The sequence below is a fragment of the Platalea leucorodia genome (genome assembly GCF_965183815.1).
Source record: "Platalea leucorodia genome assembly, chromosome: 1".
Classification (NCBI taxonomy): domain Eukaryota; kingdom Metazoa; phylum Chordata; class Aves; order Pelecaniformes; family Threskiornithidae; genus Platalea; species Platalea leucorodia.
This window is the reverse complement of record NC_138823.1, coordinates 34,784,434-34,805,189: the sequence shown is the minus strand read 5'-3', so window position 1 is coordinate 34,805,189 and position 20,756 is coordinate 34,784,434. Positions and strand designations below refer to the sequence as shown.

The 20,756-nt window shown below is 36.2% G+C and overlaps 1 protein-coding gene across 1 annotated transcript in view; it reads left to right on the top strand.

Annotated features, from left to right (window-relative positions):
- Positions 1–20,756, top strand: part of CRISPLD1 (cysteine rich secretory protein LCCL domain containing 1) — a 45,067-nt gene that overhangs the window by 21,162 nt on the left and 3,149 nt on the right. The window contains exons 3-14 of the mRNA XM_082309567.1: positions 3,304–3,422; positions 3,557–3,689; positions 5,170–5,285; positions 5,901–6,001; positions 7,134–7,313; positions 7,406–7,466; positions 7,592–7,658; positions 8,324–8,454; positions 11,684–11,727; positions 11,821–11,893; positions 14,029–14,104; positions 20,509–20,639. Coding sequence (XP_082165693.1) covers positions 3,304–3,422; positions 3,557–3,689; positions 5,170–5,285; positions 5,901–6,001; positions 7,134–7,313; positions 7,406–7,466; positions 7,592–7,658; positions 8,324–8,454; positions 11,684–11,727; positions 11,821–11,893; positions 14,029–14,104; positions 20,509–20,639 — 1,232 coding nt within the window. The remainder of the gene's footprint in view (positions 1–3,303; positions 3,423–3,556; positions 3,690–5,169; positions 5,286–5,900; positions 6,002–7,133; positions 7,314–7,405; positions 7,467–7,591; positions 7,659–8,323; positions 8,455–11,683; positions 11,728–11,820; positions 11,894–14,028; positions 14,105–20,508; positions 20,640–20,756) is intronic.

The window sequence follows — 20,756 nt, the reverse complement described above, 5'->3', positions numbered from 1 at the left end:
TGGCTGGACGGCCGAGCCCAGTTGGCAGCCGGTCATGAGTGGTGTTCCCCAGGGCTCAGTACTGGGGCTGGTCCTGTTCAATATCTTCATTGATGATCTGGATGAGGGGATCGAGTGCACCCTCAGTAAGTTTGCAGATGACACCAAGCTGGGTGGAAGTGTCGATCTGCTGGAGGGTAGGAAGGCCCTACAGAGGGACCTGGACAGGCTGGAACGTTGTGCTGAGGGCAATTGTATGAGATTCAATAAGGCTCAGTGCTGAGTCCTGCACTTGGGTCACAACAGCCCCATGCAACGCTGCAGGCTTGGGGAGGAGTGGCTGGAGAGCTGCCTGGCAGAAAAGGCCCTGGGGGTGTTGGTTGACAGCCGCCTGAACATGAGCCAGCAGTGTGCTCAGGTGGCCAAGAGGGCCAATGGCATCCTGGCCTGTATCAGGAATAGTGTGGCCAGCAGGACCAGGGAGGTGATAGTGCCCCTGTACTTAGCACTGGTGAGGCTGCACCTCGAGTACTGTGTTCAGTTTTGGGCCCCTCACTACAAGAAGGACATTGAGGTGCTGGAGCATGTCCAGAGGAGGGCCACGAAGTTGCTGAAGGGTCTAGAGCACAAGTCTGAGGAGCAGCTGAGGGAACTGGGGTTGTTCAGCCTGGAGAAGACGAGGCTGAGGGGAGACCTTATTGCTCTCTACAACTACCTGAAAGGAGGTTGTAGTGAGGTGGGGGTCGGTCTCTTCTCCCTAGTAATGAGTGATAGGACGAGAGGAAACGGCCTCAAGCTGTGCCAGGGGAAGTTTAGGTTGGATATCAGGAAAAACTTCTTCACCGAAAGGGTGGTCAAGCATTGGAACAGGCTACCCAGGGAAGTGGTTGAGTCTCCATCTCTAGAGGTATTTAAAGAACGGATAGATGTGGTGCTCGAGGACATGGTATAGTGATGGACTTGGCAGTGCTAGGTTAACAGTTGGACTCGATGATCTTAAGGGTCTTTTCCTACCTTAATGATTCTATGATTCTAAGGTTGTGGCCTAGAAGTGTGCCTGTATCTGGCTAGGCAAGCAGGGAGGAGTGAAGAGAATATTTTATACTTGGATGAAGGCAGAGAAACAGTTAAAAAAGACAGAACTTTTTTGAAGATGGTATCCAATCTCAACAATACCTTGCAGTGTGGGTGTTCATCTGTCAGGAGCATTAGCAATGAATTTAACTTTTTCATCAAAAGGCTATTCTTGCAGAAGTCTGGATGGCTCTGTCATGCATAGCTATAATCAGTCTCTAAAAGAAATTTTTGTTAAAGATAACTACTTCACAAGCTTGAGGAAATGATTCAAGCAGCTACTCTTGACTACCTGGCTCTGATCTTCCAAAAAAATCACTATTTCAGTTAAAATAGCTGCATAAAATATTTTGAAACTTGCATGGAGGAAAAAAACCCACAACAACAGTACAATTCCTTTAATCGTGACTGCTGTTTTCAGAGTTGAAAATGTAGAGGGATGCTTTACAAGACTATATATTGTGGCATTTGTTTTAAAATGTTATAGTCTTGTGATTCCGTTGTAGAATGATGAAGCAATTGTACCACAATTTATAAGAAAAAAATACCTATGTGGAAGAAGTGTGTTAATCTTTGTTTTTTACAATGGGTACAATAGGAAGAACTATTTATGACGGTGTGACAAGGAAAGGGAAGAGGAAAAGATTTGTACAGCCTGTCATATAAAACTTTCTTATTTAAGAGTAGAATATTTTCTTATGAAGATTAAAGAATGTTATGGCTTATGACATTGAAATACAGGCCCAGGAGGGTGAATAGAAAATTCCTACTGTTTCCTAAAATCAGTGGGTTTTGTATCCATATTTGGGTTAAAAGCTTTATTCTGTCATTATTATACCATTAGAGTAATTCTGTCAAAATAAATGTTGCATTTTGGGAGTCGAAATGTACCCTGTACATCTCTTATTTGCTGATAATATTAATAATAACAGACAAAATGGAATTCAATGCATTAGAGACTTCTGAATAAGAGAACTAAGAACCAAGGACATATTTGTTTTTAATGAGTAATATGATTAATAAGGTGAAAACTGAATGTCAAAATCAATAGAAAAATACATTCTAGCACATGGAATTTGTCTGTTATATTTCTGTTTTCTTTGGCTGTGTTAAGGAGTTTTTTACCTTTAATTTGTGCCAAAAATTTGTAGTGATCTCCATGATGTCCAGTGTCTGCATGGGAATTTGCATTTGGAAATACTGAATTACTGTTATTTAGATAACACAGTCTCACTCTAAGAAGCTTAGTTTGAACTTATGATGAAATAATTGAGCTTCCATGAAGAAATGCGTTTCCTTCCTGGAAATATTCGGTTTCCTAACCTGAGCATTGGTATCAGAGAGTCAGATATCTGGAAACTACCACTGCAACTACCAGGAGATTTTAAAAGTCAAGCAACGGCACAAGAAGGACCACTTTGAGCAAACCCCAGCTTACTGCAGTAAAAACTATGTATACAGAGTATGGTGTAATTTCTTTCAAGAAGAGTACGTTTTAGTATGCTTTTGAAAGAAAGAAACTTGCGTTTGCCTTTCAGCTGCAAGCCTATTCTTCCATGTCCCTTAAAGAATAAAAAACAACCATAAACAATTGTGATAAACAATAATTTATAATCTTTTTCATTAATTTGTCCTAAGCATGCCTCTTACCAATGTGAATGCTTCCTTTTTTGCCAGCCTAGCCATAAAACCCATGAATGACAACCTTACTCTAGTTTTCATATTTTGTGTTTGTACTGTGTATTATTTCAACAAAAGCTGATTATAGAAAAGGGAGAGAAAAGCTCTTTCATTTCAAATAAACTATTGGCTTAGATGAAATAAAGCCTTATGTTGAAAGTGTGTTGGATAATACCCTTTTGGCTAAGAAAAGTGCCTATTACTAAATAGAAATCTCACAAGACAGAAAATGCACTTAATTTAGCTTGGAAAGTTGAACTAAGCCTTTCAGTTTCATATTTGTCTTTTAGTCACTGCAACATGGCTGCACATGCTTTTAAAGAGAATGCTGTGCAGGAATTAAAACTTTTTTTTTTCTCTTGGTGAAAACTTTTTTTTTTTCCTTATGTAACACAAATGGGGCATACAATTGTCAAGTCCCATTTTTTTCTTCAGTTGTCTGCCCTGGTAACAGAAGCTTTAAAAATGGACAATCCTCTCTTTTTTTTTTTTTTTTTTTTTTTTTTTAAATAAGAGATACCAACCAAGTATTTTGAAGAAGATGTCCCTTTCTTTTCTTTCAAATTTCAGACATGGGACACAGAACTGGAGAGATCTGCAGAGTCGTGGGCTGAAACCTGTCTATGGGAGCATGGGCCTGCAAGCCTTCTTCCATCAATTGGGCAGAATTTGGGGGCACACTGGGGAAGGTAGTTTAAGATACTGTTTTATACTGTTTTATACTGTATGTTTGTTTTATTAAGTCTAACAAAATTTCTTTAAAGTAGAATGATAGAAGCTACAACTTTTGAATGATCTAATAGACTGCTACTGGCTTTCATAGGTACAGACCTCCAACATTTCATGTCCAAGCATGGTATGATGAAGTGAGAGATTTCACATATCCCTATCCTCATGAATGCAACCCATATTGTCCTTACAAATGCTCTGGTCCTGTTTGTACACATTACACACAGGTATGTAGGTGGGTTTGTTTTTTGTCGGCTATGGAAAAGAGTGGTCAAGACCTCCAGTTACTTTGCTGTATGACATGTAGAACTTATTAATCTTGCAGTATATACCATAGCCCTAAAGCACAAAAGGGGCTTGTTGTTATTAGACTCCATAGTTACAAGCATAGGGTATTGGTGACATAGAGTAGGGCTGTCATACAAATCACTTCCTTAACAGGATTAAGGAAAAAGCTCACAAAACCCAGTACTGAGTGTTACTGCTCAGTGCACTTTGTGTAATCCAGTCTCTGTGCTGGTATGCTGGTAGTCCTTTCTGTAATATGCTGAAGAAACAGCACATTTTAAAAAAAAAAGTTTTTCTTAGGTGAATTCCTCAGATCAAACAACAGTTTTTAACATGTTGCTTTAACTTCAGCAAGATTTTGAAATTGCATAAGAACTAGTTTATTTGGTACTTCTGAAATCTGTATATTTAGCCTGAATTTTTCCAGCGGGGAACCAGTCATGTTTTCAGTGAGTGGGAAATACGTGATCCTCAGATTATACTAAAATCCACATATAATATTCAATATAATATTAGAAAACTTCAAAATTATTACTTTTTAAACATTTTTTTGCTTGTTTACTAGCACAATTTTAAGACAGAATTACCTCCATATTCTTATTTACCATTTCTGTAAAAATACCTATAATGACACTTATCCATTACATGCGAGATCTACAATACCTATATTTAGGTCTTTGTGGTACTAATTCTTCACAGTACCTATTTCTTTCAACTCTAAAATCCTTTTGGAACTACATAGTTGGCTTATCTTGAATTAATACAAGTTTAGCACCTGTCATATTTGTCTAATTTGAACATTCCAGCCTTTGTCATTCATATTATTTTGAGATCTGCAACGAAAATGGTTTCAACAGATGAATAAAGGAGCACAGCCACTTTAGATTGCAATGACGTGAAAGCATATTCATTTAAAATCCATGACTTGAGTCTTTTTGGTGTATGAGTTTTTTTATGAATAGTTTTATTGTTTACGTTACCTCCTTTCGTTGCTGACGAATATCTATTCTCTCAGTCTAACCAATCTAAACCCCTCTGGGTCCTTAGGTTGTGCTGAGAACTCCAGGGCGCAGGAACCTAACTTCTAACTCAGGAATATCTTATTAATTGTAATTCCAAGATTCAGTTCTTCAGATCATGTTTTGTAAATATTTTGCTACACTTCCAAATACATGCTTAGACCATTTATATAAAATGAAAGCCATATCTTTTGTATCAAGCTAGAGCTTTTCTTTCGAATAAGGATATAACCGAATGGCCTTTTGACAGTTGTAATTAGGTCACTTCAACCCATTTATAACAGAGAGGAATATAACATCACTTTTGTGATTTGAGTTTTATACATTGAAGTTCAGAGACAGTTTTGATTAGTTAAATCAACTTTGGTTTTCACATGCCTTTCTCTTTCCTTTTCCATAGGTTGTTTGGGCTACAAGTAGCAGAATCGGTTGTGCAATTAATTTGTGTCATAATATGAACATCTGGGGACAGATTTGGCCAAAAGCAGTCTATCTTGTATGCAATTATTCTCCTAAGTAAGTAGGCTGAAATCCAATAATATCTTGAGTGGGCAAGATACTTTATAATAATCCAGGCAATAATCTGAAAGGAAATCAGTCTGGGTTTTCTATTTTTTGTACTATTACAAAGTAGAGCATTGTTCCCAAGGCAGTCTTAGGCTTGCACAAATACTCTTGTGATTTTCTAGAGCTTCAGTTTTCTGGTCTGTGTTTTAGCATACAACATCAGAGATCTTTGTTGTAGTGTGATATTTGTCTGAAAAATTAGTGTATCTCCCCATTGTGACTTTAAGGAATGTGTAACATGAAGCCAATGGTTAAGATCAAATTTATAGAATATTCCATTTAGGAGCGTGGAGCCTGTTCTCATGTAACTGAGGAATTTAGTCTAGCGGTGCTATGCCAATCTAAAAAGATCTTACAGCAGCTTACGGCAGTACTTTCTTCATGAACTTTTCAATTACTTCCTTTGCATTTGGTATATCAAAACAATGTTATGGTCTAAGTGTTTGCTGGTTTTCATCATTTATTTGTCCATATATTAAATGCTGTTTAATGTTAAAATGTTCATTTATTAAGGCATATTTTACTAGGGTGTTTGTTTTTTTTTTTTTTTTTTTTGGTTTAAAGGGGTAACTGGTGGGGTCATGCTCCTTATAAACCTGGCCGCCCTTGTTCCGCATGTCCCCCTAGTTTTGGAGGAGGTTGCAGAGAAAATCTTTGTTACAGAGGTGCGTACTATTTCAACAGTATAACTATAAGTGGACAGAGAAATGTAACCTTTCTTTTGCTTTCTTTCCTCATTATGCTTTAACATAGTGGAATAGAATATATTATGCATGTGCCCAAAGACCTGGTAGGGGCCTACTTTACTATGATGAATGAGGTCACGTACTTATGATACATGAGGCCGAGCCTCACCAGAGGGAGTGGAGTGTATTGAACTCCTGCTGATTTAAGTGCTGATTGAGGGCTTTTAGTACACAAAGATGTATACTGTCGCTGTGTGCTATTTGTATGCCTCTCTGTAATTATAGTGGAAGTCTATGCAGTGATTTGTTTATAGGGAAACATGTTCTCTCAGTGACATTGCCACGTGCATTGCCATAAGAAAAATCAAGAACAAAATGAAGACATTAGTAATTAAACAAAATGTCAGCTAGGGTGATTATTATCTTCTTACAATTTTCATAATCCTGTTCATATTTTATAGCATTGAAACACAGCATATTATGAAGCTGCTATTTCTTTTTGGTTTACTCTGTGTACAAGTAATTATTTTTGTTAGTAACTTTTGAAAGTTATTCATCTATTCATATTGACCATAAATGCTTCACCAGCGTGCCCAAATACCTTCCTTATGGTTCTTGCTTAAATAAGAAATGTATATTCAGTGATAAGTATTTCAAAATTATTTTCATTATGTGTGAATAGAAGGGCCTCATTTTCAGGTGTATGTTTTTATGAAATTGTCATCTTTAATTACAAGTTATCTATGAACTTGCTAAAACCTCTCCCATGTGCAAGAGAAATATTACCTTTGTTCTATTGGGTTTTGGATGGCATAAACAAGATGCTAAAACAGGAGTGTTAAGAGCACTTTAATACCTCAGTTGTGCTGCCTGCCTGTGCTAGAAAAATTCTACCTTTTCTCAGCATCAGAAAGATACTTGAGATGTATTATTAAGCTTGAGGTCTTCAGCTTATGAAACAGCGGAAAGTTTTCCTTGCTTTCTTGCTTGTATTCATCCACCATTTTGTAAGAACAAAGCCAGGTTACCAAAACATGGTAAGGGATTTACATTCCACAAACACTGAATTTTTTTGCCTGAGAGATTATTTTTTGCCTGTTTTCTGAAACAGAGGACTCAGAAAGGCCTTATTCTCCCCATGAACCAGAAGAGGAAACCAATGAGATTGAACGGCAGCGATCCAAAGCCCAGGATGCAGCGGCGCAAAGCCGGCCAAGAACTCATTCACCTTCAGGCTCCACAGGCAGTGATGACAGTGAGAAAAATGAAGTAATAAGCACACAGCAAATGTGTAAGGAATTTACCTGATTTGCAAGTGGTCAACAAATTTTAATTCTGTAGTATCAAATTCATTGCAGTGAAATTGCTTTTTGCTTGTTTTAGCTCAGATTGTTTCATGTGAAGTAAGGCTAAGAGATCAGTGCAAAGGAACAACTTGCAATAGGTATGGTAAATTTTACAGTTGTCATTCTGAGATTATTATAAAAAGCTGTATTTGTATGTGAGCTGGAACATTTTCCCTTTTTGTAATCCCAGGATTTAAGACCAAGTTGTATTTTATTTTCTTAGATATGAATGTCCTGCTGGCTGTTTGGATAGCAAAGCCAAAGTTATTGGAAGTGTACATTATGAAATGGTAAACATTTTTAAATTGGATTTTGTATCAGTAGATTGTTTAATGAAATGTCTTTTCTGTTGGAATACTAGTTAAAATCATATTAAGAATGGATTTTGAAGAAATCAATATTCACCAAAAATAAAAGCCTACACCAAATGTTTAAGATAGCATCAGACGATCTAAGTTTGCATCTGCTGTTCTGCCTGTACTGTCTGAATGTACTTCATACTTCTTATACATGCACAGAAGTAGAATTTTTGTGTCCACATATTTTGGTATAAATAAATTTGGGTGAAAAAAAGTGAAGGTGCGACTTAAGGAGAAATACAGCAATTTGTGGGTATATTCATATAAATTGTTTCAGTAAGGCAGGCCTACTTGTGTAAACTTAATGCTAGCTGAAAATATATAATTTACTCTGTAGAACTGAAAAACAGTATAGGAAATAACAGCTACTGTGAACAAGTATACTGTAAGTGAGTATAGTTTGTCTCTGAGTAAGGCAAAGTGGTGTTTTCTTCATTTGAAATAATATCTACATAGACCAGATCAAACTTAATAGACCATCTACCAAGTTTTTAATGACACATTCTAATTAAAACCTGATTTTTTCACAAATAAATTACAAGGTGAAATAGTGGCTTTGTCTGACATGGAACTGATTTTCCTTCTCTGTTTTTCAGCAATCCAGTATTTGTAAAGCTGCCATACATTATGGCATCCTAGACAATGAAGGTGGTTGGGTTGATGTCACTAGGCAAGGAAGGAAAAATTACTTTATCAAGTCTTACAGAAATGGCATTCAGTCAATTGGGTAAGTTTTCTTAAAATCAAAATGTATAGAAAGTTTTTCACCTGTTCCTTTTTATTTCATACAAAATATATCACAGTAATAACATTTTCTTCATACTTTTTATCATAAAGAATATGAAAATGCTATAAAAAGGCATGTGGATATCCAGGTATTGTACCCATTCTGAAACTTGAGCCATTGTCCAATGATACACAGGAAAGTGATGCAATAATGATGCGAAAGAAGGTGAAATAATTTACAAAACCATTTGGGCAGTAAGTTAGTATTTGTAGTTAAATAATCTCAATATTTGGAGTATTCAGTTAATTCATTTGTAAGTGTATATATTTATTGTAGAAAACTAGTACATATGGGCACTGAACTAGATTGTTTTACATGTTTTGGACAAACCTGGTAGTATTTCTAGGGTTGGCCCATGGACACAGTAATCTATGACAGCTAACAAGGCAATAATCTTTCGAGTTTGTGTTTGCAAGTGACCCTCTTGTAGTGTGCATATGTACAATATGAACCAAGTAGAAATTACACCTCTTCCTATATGTTTGATAGCTTCATCACAATTCCACAATTTACATATGATATTTTGTGCCAATATTTTGCACAATTTCTGCATTGGTCAGTGATGGAATAATAGTGTATACTGTGGAAGCGTCATATGGAGGTGTACCACACTGTTCAGGTCCTTGCCCTAAGACTGGTATGTGAAAACAGGTCCAAGTACTTGTTGACATGCTAAAAGAAAACCCAGAAAAGCAGTGCATAAAGGTGGAGAATACTTGGCTGTTTCCATATGTAATCATCCAATGATAGGACAAAATTGATATTAGTATGTTTGAATCTGAGATTTTATTAGTATTTGCAAATTACACTTCACTATATCTTAATGTATTCTCCAGAGATGTACATTGCTGTCCTTACTTCTGTCTATAGTTGGTATATGTGTAATAGTAGTATGTGTGTAACAGTTAATGTATGAGTAATATCAAACTGAAAGAAAACAGAATTTTGCTGAGTGATATATTTGGCTCAGGTGTGAACCTGAGGGTAAGGAGACAGGTAATTGTTAGAGGCTGTGCTCTCACTCTGCTGTGCAAACAAATGCCACATGCTATGACACCTTTCATAATTTCTCTTTTCAACAGATTTACCTAATCCAGGATAGAGAGAAACACTGACCAGGTAGACTAAATTCAGTGGCCTATAATTTGGGCTACCTGGGTAGCACTTAAGGCATTGATATCAATCTGTTTCTTTGGGTCATCTGAAGATCTGACTGTGGTTTAAGTTACCCCCCCACCCCCCCCCCAAAAAAAAATGAAGATACAGACAAATATCTTTTTTTTAAATTATTTGAGACAAAGAGAGAAGTAAATCTTGATTATATCGATACTAACATACTAGAAGCCAGCTTTTTCATAAATGTAGGAGTAGTTAAACTATAGAAAATCTTCAAACTAGAAGGCATTGATTTCCCATCACTTGAAATCTCTGTGTTTCTATGCCATCTGAGACAAAACTGTACCAGTGTCCAGTCTACTGATTGTGTTTAGTACCTATTGTCTGAGAATCAGAACTCAAAGCGAGGTATTAACACTTAGTTTTGTTTGCTGTGGGCATGGATAATCGTGTCATTGCTGAAAAATAATGGTCATTTGGATTTTGGTTTTGTGATTCAGATGTAAAAAAAAATTAAATGCCTTATAGATAAAAGACTGGTAAAGGACCAAATCTATGCCTTGCTATCTACAAGTATATTTCAGGAAACTCCTGCCGCTGTGTGTGTGCACAGATCACATAGTTCTTCATTAATGTCCTGTAGTATTTAGGACATCACCTTTTAGAGTGAATTTACAAAATACTGTGATGAGGCATCAGCTTTATAAGTCAGTCTATAGATCAAAGTCTTTGGGATAAATAAAGATGATTTACCAAAGTTTGCACCTTCAGAAGGACGGGGATAGCTTGCAGCTACCTGACTCTTGCCGGTGTCTCTAGATGGAGCCTTGCATAAACTATGTATGAATCAGATCTCACCTCTACTGCATATTGCAAAACAGAAAGGCAGAAAAGGGAATATCAGTGCAACATACAGCAAATTTCCTAATCTGCAGCTCCTTTGATTTATAATCAAGATTGCCAATACAGGTGTTTTTTCAACTGTTGCATTTTCATAGTATAGAATACCATTTTTAACAATATCTCAGCCAGCTAATCAACAATAAAATACAGTGAACTATTCCCACATCAGTGTTTGACAACGCTAGGGCAACAGAAGTATGAGCTAACTCCGTGAAAGCAAATTGGAATCCAATAAGTGAGCAAATGTGAAATTGGTGGGCCATACAACTAAATAAACCAGTGCAATAAAAATTGCAGTGCTATGGAGCACACAGGAGTAATTTGTTCCAAAGGTGGGTAGGGAATAATTTCCTTGTTTGTTGTTTTTTTTTTTTTTTTTTTTTAAATAATAAATAACTTTATGGGTGCCAAAGGCATCATCAGCTTCTTTGTTACAGATGAAAGATATTAGAATCAGAGGCATATCCAATGAGTTAAGAGGAGTAAAAGAGAAGTAAAATAGGAGATAAAAAAGGAGTAAAATAGAAGTGTTTATCAGTTGTAATGTAATAACAGAATGTATGTACCTGATTTTATATAACAACAGGAAACATACATCCGAGCAGCGTATAATTACTGAGAAAAACAGACTGTTACATGTTATACTGGGTTTATAGTGATACTGATGATAATTTAACATAGACACAAGATCCAGAAGTGAAATTTACTGACTTTTTTGAAAAGGCTGCCAGGAGAAACTCTTTTCAGTGTTGGAGCTGTTTGTAGGAATGAACCTTTGCGGGAAAGCGAATGATCTCTTCTGGTAGATGGATGCTTCTAGGCAATTCTCAACCACAGGTTTTGGTTGCTACATTTTGAGGGACAAATAGATTGCATAATTTGTTCCTAGCACATGTATTCTCTTAGCAAATTAAATTAGTGAAAGAGTTTAACATGGATTCCTCGTTTTCAAACAGATTCACTAGGAGTACGAAGTAAATGTGTCATTGCAATAGATGCACAACTGGGGAGAGGGGATGCAGTGAATAAAAATTGATTGAGGACAATGTCTTGTGTTTTTTTCTCTAAATTCTCTAATAACAATTCTCCTAGATAGAAGAAATCATTGAGAGGTGTTATTTACTGACTATTTCTATTATTTCTTTTTCAGAAAATACCAGTCTGCTAACTCCTTCACTGTCTCTAAAGTAACAGGTTAGCATTTATTTCTTATAAACTCAGTATTACTTCGAGTTATGTTTTTTCTAAATAGCACACATTTATTCGTTTCTGTTTTACTTTCTTCAGTTCAAGCTATCACCTGTGAAACAACAGTGGAACAATTGTGCCCATTCCAAAAACCAGCCTCACACTGCCCAAGGTAAAATTCTTTGAGTCTTATTAATTCAAAGTGCTGCCATATTTTCTGTCAGTTACTAATTACCTATAGTTGTCATTGATAAAGGTGACAACAGTAGCTGTACAAGTGAAGCCAGAAATGTTTTACCGGTGTTTTAGTCTTTGGTCTAAGGTAGGTAAAGATGGTTTATAGGCTTTTTCGTTAGGAGAATCTCACTTTTGCCCATAATGATCTTTCTTTGGTCCCTTGGCAAATCTTAGTGAAATCATTGTTGGTTAGACCAAAGAGTGTGAGGTGAAACGCATTTTTCTTTTTCATTGTCCATTACTAAATCTATGGACCTTGGGCAAAATACATTTTATTTCAGTTTATTTGCTGGTGAAACAGATACAATAAAAGGATATGATACAGACATTTATCATCAGAAGTTATCAACTTGTTTGGGAATTTTGGAGGATAGAGTGAGCAAATATGTTTGCAAAAAAATTGCAATATGTATTGTTAAGATAAGGTGTGGTCTTCAGGTCAGTTAACAGCTTTAAATATATGTGCCATTTCTTTGAAGCCTACGTTTAACTCTTCGAAAGGAGCCTGTGCCGCAATATTTTGAGGAAGGAAATCGGTAACAGTTCTTAAAACCATAGATGAGTCAAAGGTAAATACACTGTAGCATGATTTACCACAAGCTAAGCTGGAGATATCCACAGGATTACTTTCATAGCAATCCTACAGCCAATACAGGAAGCAAGTACAAAGCCAGAACTGCTAGGAAAACATCCCTTGATGTAGCACTTGGGTCCGTGGACTTGTTTGGTGTTTGGCTATGACTCCTGGCTTTCTAGCTGGAAGATGTGGAGAAGTAAGCGAAGGAGCGGAATGCGGGAATGGATGGGTACAGTCTCATACTTCTATCTTTTTCTTTTTTTCTTCATTATTAAAAACTAAAACTAGCTTCATTAAGAGAAAAATAGGGTCTGTCTTTAAGAAAATTTAAAAATAAAAATAAGGTTGAGAATGACTGACTAATTCTGATACATCAACTTAAGGAACTTCACAACAGCAGTGATTCATTCAAGATTCTGTGCATGCTCTTAACTTAATTCTGAAAATGTTGTCTCAGGAGTTACAAGCAGTAATCAGCTATGGCATTGATTGCACAACCTCGTTTTTCCCTCTCATGCCCTAATCATAAATCACCAGGTCTTCAAAAGGCCTCTTTGACATCTTGTTTCCTTCAGACAAAAATCTCTTTCCTAGCTGCATCAGCCTGTTTTAATTACCCATCTAGTAAGACTGTAGCATGCCCAAGTGGTGTGACATGCCGAACATTGACTAGAGCATGGATGGCATCCCAGAGAAGAATGCTTGCCCAGGGCTGCCCTGTGTAGGATGGCTCCAAAGTCAATAGGGGCATGACCCATTTTTTAAATGAAACAGCTCAGAGTAGACCTGGAGCTGACTGGCACTTCTTCCTTGTAGCATATCACAATTACCAAACAAGATGCTTCCCACATGTTTTTCCCGTGCATTTTGGAGCTATAGCAGGCACAGATAGAGTTTTTCTCAAGGGTTAACAAAATGCAGTTGAATAAAGACAGTCTTTGTTTCAGTGGATTTCTGATTTCCTAGAACCAGCTGGGAATCTCATTACCTTCCAAAGTTTTTCTTTTTAGCCCCAGATGCCAAGTGCTCACCCTCAGTATAAGTTGCTAAATTGGCTTACATCACCAGGTCATCAGCGTAATAGCAGGTCCTCATTCAGATATGCTTGTCCTGTGAAGGTATTAAACTGTACAGTTTGTATAGGATGCTGTAGAAACTAATAATAGTATGGGTGAACAGTCTCTTTTCTCAGTGGCTTTTCTACTGGCCACACATACGTTGAACAAGAACACAATCTGCTTATCCAAAGGGAAGACCAGACCTGTTGAAGTATGTTTTCAAGCACTTTATTATGAAACACAACTTACATCAGCAATGCTTTCACCTGTATTGTCAAAGCCTCAAAAACCAACAGCCTTTTCGTATCAGTATGGACCCATATGTATGCATCATCAAATTGATTTATACTCTAATAATGCTGATGTTGACTATGATATAGTAATACTCTGATATCATTCTTCCTAACTGGGTGTGGTTTATTTTTGATATTTCAGGGTGTATTGTCCTCGCAACTGTATGCAGGCAAATCCACACTATGCTCGTGTAATTGGAACACAAATTTATTCTGATGTAAGTATAGTGATTTACATTGCATTATATAATGAAATATAAAATCCTATGAAAAGCTATAAAGTATTGATAATAAGATATAATACAGGTGTCCAGTTTTCCTCCATATGCTCATTTTTTAGTCTTTTCAGTTCTTTTTCAGGGGCTCCCATTTAAGTTAGTAGTACTCAGCTGCTGAAGATATGGAAAGATTTTTGAAAATTCAGTGTAGACTTCAGTAGTGTCTGGACCCATATTTTCAATTTTTTATCAAAATTCCCACTGATTTGTTCAGCATTGGCAGTGTATACTCATTTAAAACCTTGCTCTTTAGACCCTGATGCAACCATAATGTCTGTCAGATTAAATTAGCCAAAAAAAATTATTCTGAAAATAAATGTCCACAGTCTCATTATTTTGGAGATTTCTTCTCTGTGCAGATAGCTACATACTTGCAGTAGGATTTTGATATATTTGTGTGAAGTATCTCACATTGTCATATTATTTTAACAGACTAATACTGTATTTTTTTTGTCATTCTGTTTCCTAGTCAGCTTTTTCTTTCTGTCTTCTCTACATCATGTTTGGGTCTGAAGTGGGTAGAAATAATGAAAAGAAAGTTCTTTTTTATGCCTCTCCTTTGTCATCTCTCTATGGAGAAGCCAGGATGTAGCGGCAGAGAGAGCAGTTCACATTTTTGCCAGTAAACTGTATGTTTTAACGGTCTTTTAGCTGTCATAAGGAATAGTATGGCAACCAGCTGGGTCAGGTGATGATTTTCACTACTTTCCAGCACTTTGAAATGTGTGAAAATAATATGCAAATATTTATTCATCATTATTTTGAAACTAACTAATGTCCATTAGATTACCTGAGTAACTTGTCTTAAAAACACCCTTGTCCATGAGTAGATGTGTGAGAAGTGCTTCCACTTCAGGAAGTAAATTGATTTGTGCATGTGGCACTGAGTCCTTAATGTGTATAAGAGGGGCAGTGAAAATAGATTCAGTAAAAGTCCATTTTGTGGAAGATAATTTTCTTTCAGTCCTGTGGTTGCAATCAAAGGTTACAGCTGAAGTTTCCTAGCGAGTTAGAAACGATTTTGTTGTAGGAGAAAGAAGACCCATTTCTGTTTAACTTACACAGGAGAACATCTCAGAATATGTACTTGCTTTGGTTGGAGAAGTCCCAGGTGACTTTAATTAGTATTAGAGAGTTATGCTTTAAAATTATTTTAGATGTATTATCTCATTATTCATCTCCATTGTATAGAAATGTGTGCAGCCATACTGCTTTTAGGAAAAAATGGACGTAAATACAGGTAAGCAACCAAGGATGGGAGTCATCTTATCAACTTCAGATGCTGTCAGGGTAGATATCTACACTGAAGATGCTATTCTAGGTTATGTTTATAGTAGTTTGTAGTACATACAGTATAGTAGTAAAGGAGATAAATAGGCATCTGTAGAACAGAATTCATTTGACCTTCTCAGAGCGTCTACCTCAGTATGAGATTAATTGCCTAATAGAGATGTCTATTCCTCATCATTTCCTACAGTAGGGTCCTAGGGCACCTACCTCAGCTATAGATAGTGTCTTGCCTATATTTGTATAGATGTTCCCATCAATGGTGTCAGCATTATGCAATTTTCTATAATGTTCCTGTGTTGCCAACATTTAAATTATTTTAAAGCTAAGATACTTTTTTGTTGAAATTTTCACTAAATAATATGATTGGGTATTCTGTGTTTTATAATTTATTACTGAACTAGTTTCAGGTGAAGTGTTTATAGAGAATAATTTATTTCATAAGTGTATCCTCTTTTTCAGTTTTTCATGTATTCACAGACAGATCTGTTCATAGATACAGAGAATCGAACACTTGCAGTCAGTAAATGAAGATGTTGCAGAGATATTAAGACAAAAAGCAAATAACATTAATAGATGTCACTAATGCAAAAAGATATTTTTACAAGACCATTTTTGTAGTATTCATGAAAATCTAGTTAAACTTTTCCTTTTCTGGCTTTGGTCTGATCAGACATTCATTCTTAAATTCATTTAATATTTTATGGTGACTTCTTTTCCTCCCTGTTCCTGAGAAGGGTTGTTCTCTGGTTTATCAGTAGTGCCCCACAGAATTTCTACCCTTTTTTTTCCTCTCATTCTTTTTTTACTTTGACATTGCAATGACTGTCCCTAACTCAACTGAAACAAAAACTCGATTGAAACAAAACCCCCCATTATTTCATCCTCCATTCTTCCATTCTGCTAGCTATTGACTCTTGGTGTGTGACCATGGTTCATATAGCCAGCATCTATAAACTTATGTGTGTATGGAGTTTTCATGTAATATCCATCCCATGGGCTCTATACCTTCTATTTCTTTAGTTGATCTCCCTTTGTTTCACTTGTCTTGAGGTAGGTTGCAAGCTCTTTAAAACAAAAGTATCTCTAATTCTGAGTTTATGGTACAATTAGTTTCCTTCTGAATAGAGCTATTATGATATGAATAAAAACTGTAGTATGTGTTGTTCTCAGCAGACAGAAGTACAAATTAGTCATTCTGCATATGGCCCAAACACATTGCCACCTTTGTGCTTTGTGTCTCTGCTGGCCCCACTGCTAAGACTTTCCACATGGCGATGCTTTGTCTTGTTGGGAGGCGAGCAAAAAAGAAAGTTTCCTCCTATCTTGTGCTGAAGAGTTGGTTCCACCTTCCAACTTCGGTTAATCCATTTTGTCTAAAACTTTTTGAGTCTTATTTCTGGAATTTCAAAATCATGTCATGTTGACAAGCATTTTAACAATATCTGCATTTTTAAAGCACTTTTCAATATAACCTCATTTGTGAAATAAAATAAAAACCTTCCCAAGAACTGAATCATGTCAGGCCCAGTGTGGTTGTCTGAACTCTGCTGGAGATGGTCTTGCAGTACCTGCCTGTACAGAGATTGTCCTCTGTTTTTGCTGTTAGTCTGTGGATTATCGAGGTACCAAAATAATAAACATTTTCATAGAGAGAAGGAGAGGCTGCAATAGTTGAGCTGAAAATTCTTTCACTTGCAGATTTTTTTGGTAAAATTTTATTTTAGTGGACCCACCTTAGATGTGTAGATGGTAGAAGTTCTTAACTACATTCTGGTTGCCTTATAAGAATTTCTAAAGAAATTAAGGTTTATATTTATCCTGTTGTTTTCACAGTAGGCAACATTTTCCCAAAGACAATCTCTTACCAGTAGTGACTCTACATTATGGGTGTTGACTGAGCAATTCTACAAAAAAATTGAGCCTCCTTTTGGGGGCTAGAGATCAACAAAGGTCTCTTATCTAAAGAATTTGAAGGAGTTGTATAATTTCATACCATCTGAGGACTTTGGCCATATTAATTTTTGTTTCAGTAACCATATATGGAAATATTTCCCTAATACTTGTGCAGAAGTATTCATAATTCTCAACTGTGGTGAAATGTAAGCAATATGATGTAAAAAAGCTATTAAATAGTTGTATGGTCCTGTGTTGGTGAGGGAGAGACGCTTGTGGTTAAAATGCCTTTGCAGAGTACTGCTATGCTGTGGTAGATACTTGGTATTTTGCTGAGTAGCTGAAGAAGGAAAATAATTAAGCAGCTTGGTATTCAGGTTCTATGGCCTGTTAAATACTAACGAATTTCAGAGGGTTCACAGCACAGCAATAAAGTGGGGTCATATAATGCTGTATGAAATGTTTATGTTAACTTAAAAATACTGCCTTATATATCCTTTGGAGTGAGTTCATCAAAATTAAAGAAACAAACCCAAATCTCTGATGAAGACTTCCAGAGAGTGGCATAAGACTGCTAATATAAAATACCAATAATATGCTGAAATTTGTGATAGAGCTAATTGTGAAATCCTGCTCTGCTTAAATTAACAGGAGGTTCACCTTAACAGTTCAAGGAATTGTGATCAGGATGACATAATATTATTAATTATAGGAAATATTATGGCATCAGTACTGGAATCTGATTCCCTTTAGATGCAGATTGCCAAGCCAGTGAGAAGTTCTTGAAAGCTCAAAGCAGATAATACTTTCTCAAAAAAATTATATTCTGTATATATTGATAAAACTATATGCATTTATTCATCTGTATTCTTACAAGCTAATTCATAATTATGTATTTGTACTTATTTAATTGTTCATATATTCAAAAGGTATGCACATTTGTTCTCCAATCTCATGTGGAAAGCAGAATCAGAATAGCAGTTTATTTTTCACATGTCCCATATAAGTGCCTTGCCTTTAGCTTTAAAATCTTGTGCATTAGCTTAGCCGTGCTTCATTGATCCGGTAACCAGTTGTGGTACCAGTCCTAACAATGACGCCATCCTTTACTGGAAATAGTTTCCAACAAGTACTCAGCCTCTTCTGTCAAAATCTCCATCCCTTGACTTTTCCTTTCTTTTTTACTTGGCTGGAAACTTCCAGGTAACATTGGAATAGCCAGATATCTGCCTATCTAATGATGTACACAAAGTGTAGCCTTTTGGTTACTATTACAGAGGTGACCAACTTTGATCTTTCTTTTCCCTAATTGTACCTCTAGGTTTTTTTATATCTCCAATGTGAACTGAAAACAAAGTTGCTACTATATTACAGTACTAGTAATTAATAGTGTTCTAGTTCTTCACTGCAGTTAATTGCTTGTAAATCTCATCTTTTGTTTCTTTAGACTGTAATCCTGTATTGCAGAGGCCATTTTTTCCCCTGTATATTTGAAATTGCACATGATCAATCTGATCTTAAGTCACTCCCATAGTATGAATACATAAAGGACACTATAATCCTAAAAATAAGGCGACTACTGGTGTTCAGGATATAACAAAAGTCTTGTAGCCCTGGGAGGAGGAGAAAAAAGTACAGAGGAGCATAAATGGCATCCCTTCTGGCATTTTCAAAAACTGCAACCAGCAGTGTGAAGAGAAAAACTCTAAAGTGACTTTGCAAAAGATTCTTTGCATAAACAATTTCAAATCTTTGCTCCTAGAAATGTTGCTACATTAAAAGACAAACTATGTAACAGTGAAACTGGCAAGTTCTATGCTTGGAATGAGAGTAGGAAAATCATTGCTATTTTAAATTCCTGATTTTATATAGCATTGAGATTACAAAATAGCTACGGTAACAGATAGAAATTATTCCAATTATAATTGGAAGAAATGCAGTTCTTGTTTAAATAGTGGTCTGTGTGAACAGCTATTGATATTTATATTGGCTAAGTTTTTAAGGTTGGTTGAGGAGAGACCTATTGCAGTGAAGACTTTTTCCACAAAACAACTTGGCTTCAAGTGGAGACTCACTGGAGCTGGAGCTACACTGTGCTGTGCTGTGTATTGAAGACTGGGACCTACATTCTGCATGTCTAAGAATTTTCATTCTTCTGGCAATTAATTTTTAAAATGCTGAAAGAGTAGTAGAGAACAGCAAGTTTAAATCAATTATTTAAATGAACATTATCAAGATTGTCACTGATCAGTCCTTCTGTGGATATTATTTATGCTACATAGGTTCGTGAGAGGAACTAGTAGCCAGAGAATCTAGGTTTCACTCAGATGAAACTGCTGTTAACTTCACAGAGAATTTTGCCTATGTAAAGTTTGTGGAATTAGACCCTGATTTAAAAATTATTGTTTTCAAGCAATTTTGAAGTCTTTACCTCCTGACTATTGCCTCACTCACGGTTAAGAAGCCAAAGCCATTAGTCTGCCATTAATCCACTGTCATAGCTAAGGGATGATTTTAGATCTCTGCCTTCTGTTTGATGCTCAGATTATACCTTTAATCTAATTAGCTTTTAATATTTTCCCATGCCTGGGTAGGAAACTGTGGTGTTCCCTTTGAATATGGAACTGCTGTTTGAGGTTTTGCTGCTAGAGATGGAATTATTGCGGTCTATCCTTCACCTTTGGGGTATGACATCCTCCTAGAAACATATGACTGCAGTGTGCCTTTGCTGTTCTATGGTTCCCCTGTTTGGCTCTGGCTGGAGATTAAAGTGAATCTCCTGATCTATAATAATTAATGGGACTAAGGCTTGAGTTTTACTACCTCTCTGCTGTTGAAGTGAAGGCTGATAGAGCCCCAACATTTTGAAAGGCTCAAGAATTCAAACATGTTCCTGGTCCTTGAACTGAAATAGCCTGAATTAAATGACTTTGGGGTCATGCTGCAGGAGATTTTTGAAGAGGCAGTATCTGTGCTGCTATAAATTGGCCTAATTCCTATGAAACTGAATTAAATACTGTAAGATTAATAAAACTAGTCATACAATAAATATAATTATTTTATGTTTCCTAGAACTTGGTTTAAATGTCTTTATTAGTTTTCTTCTAAACAATTTTGAAATAAAAGGATGAATGAAAACTAATCTTCTCATTCTTTCTTAGATATCCAGTATCTGCCGGGCAGCAGTACATGCTGGTGTAGTCCGCGACCAGGGCGGTTACGTTGATGTTATGCCAATAGACAAAAGAAAGGTGTACGTTGCTTCCTTTCAAAATGGGATATATTCAGAAAGGTACAGAGCCCAGTTTCAAAAATTACACTTTACCCTTCACCTCGTTAAGATTTACAAAAAGTCTTGCATTGTGTCTGTTTGTACCTGAGGCAGTGCTAGAAACCAAACAAATAGGCC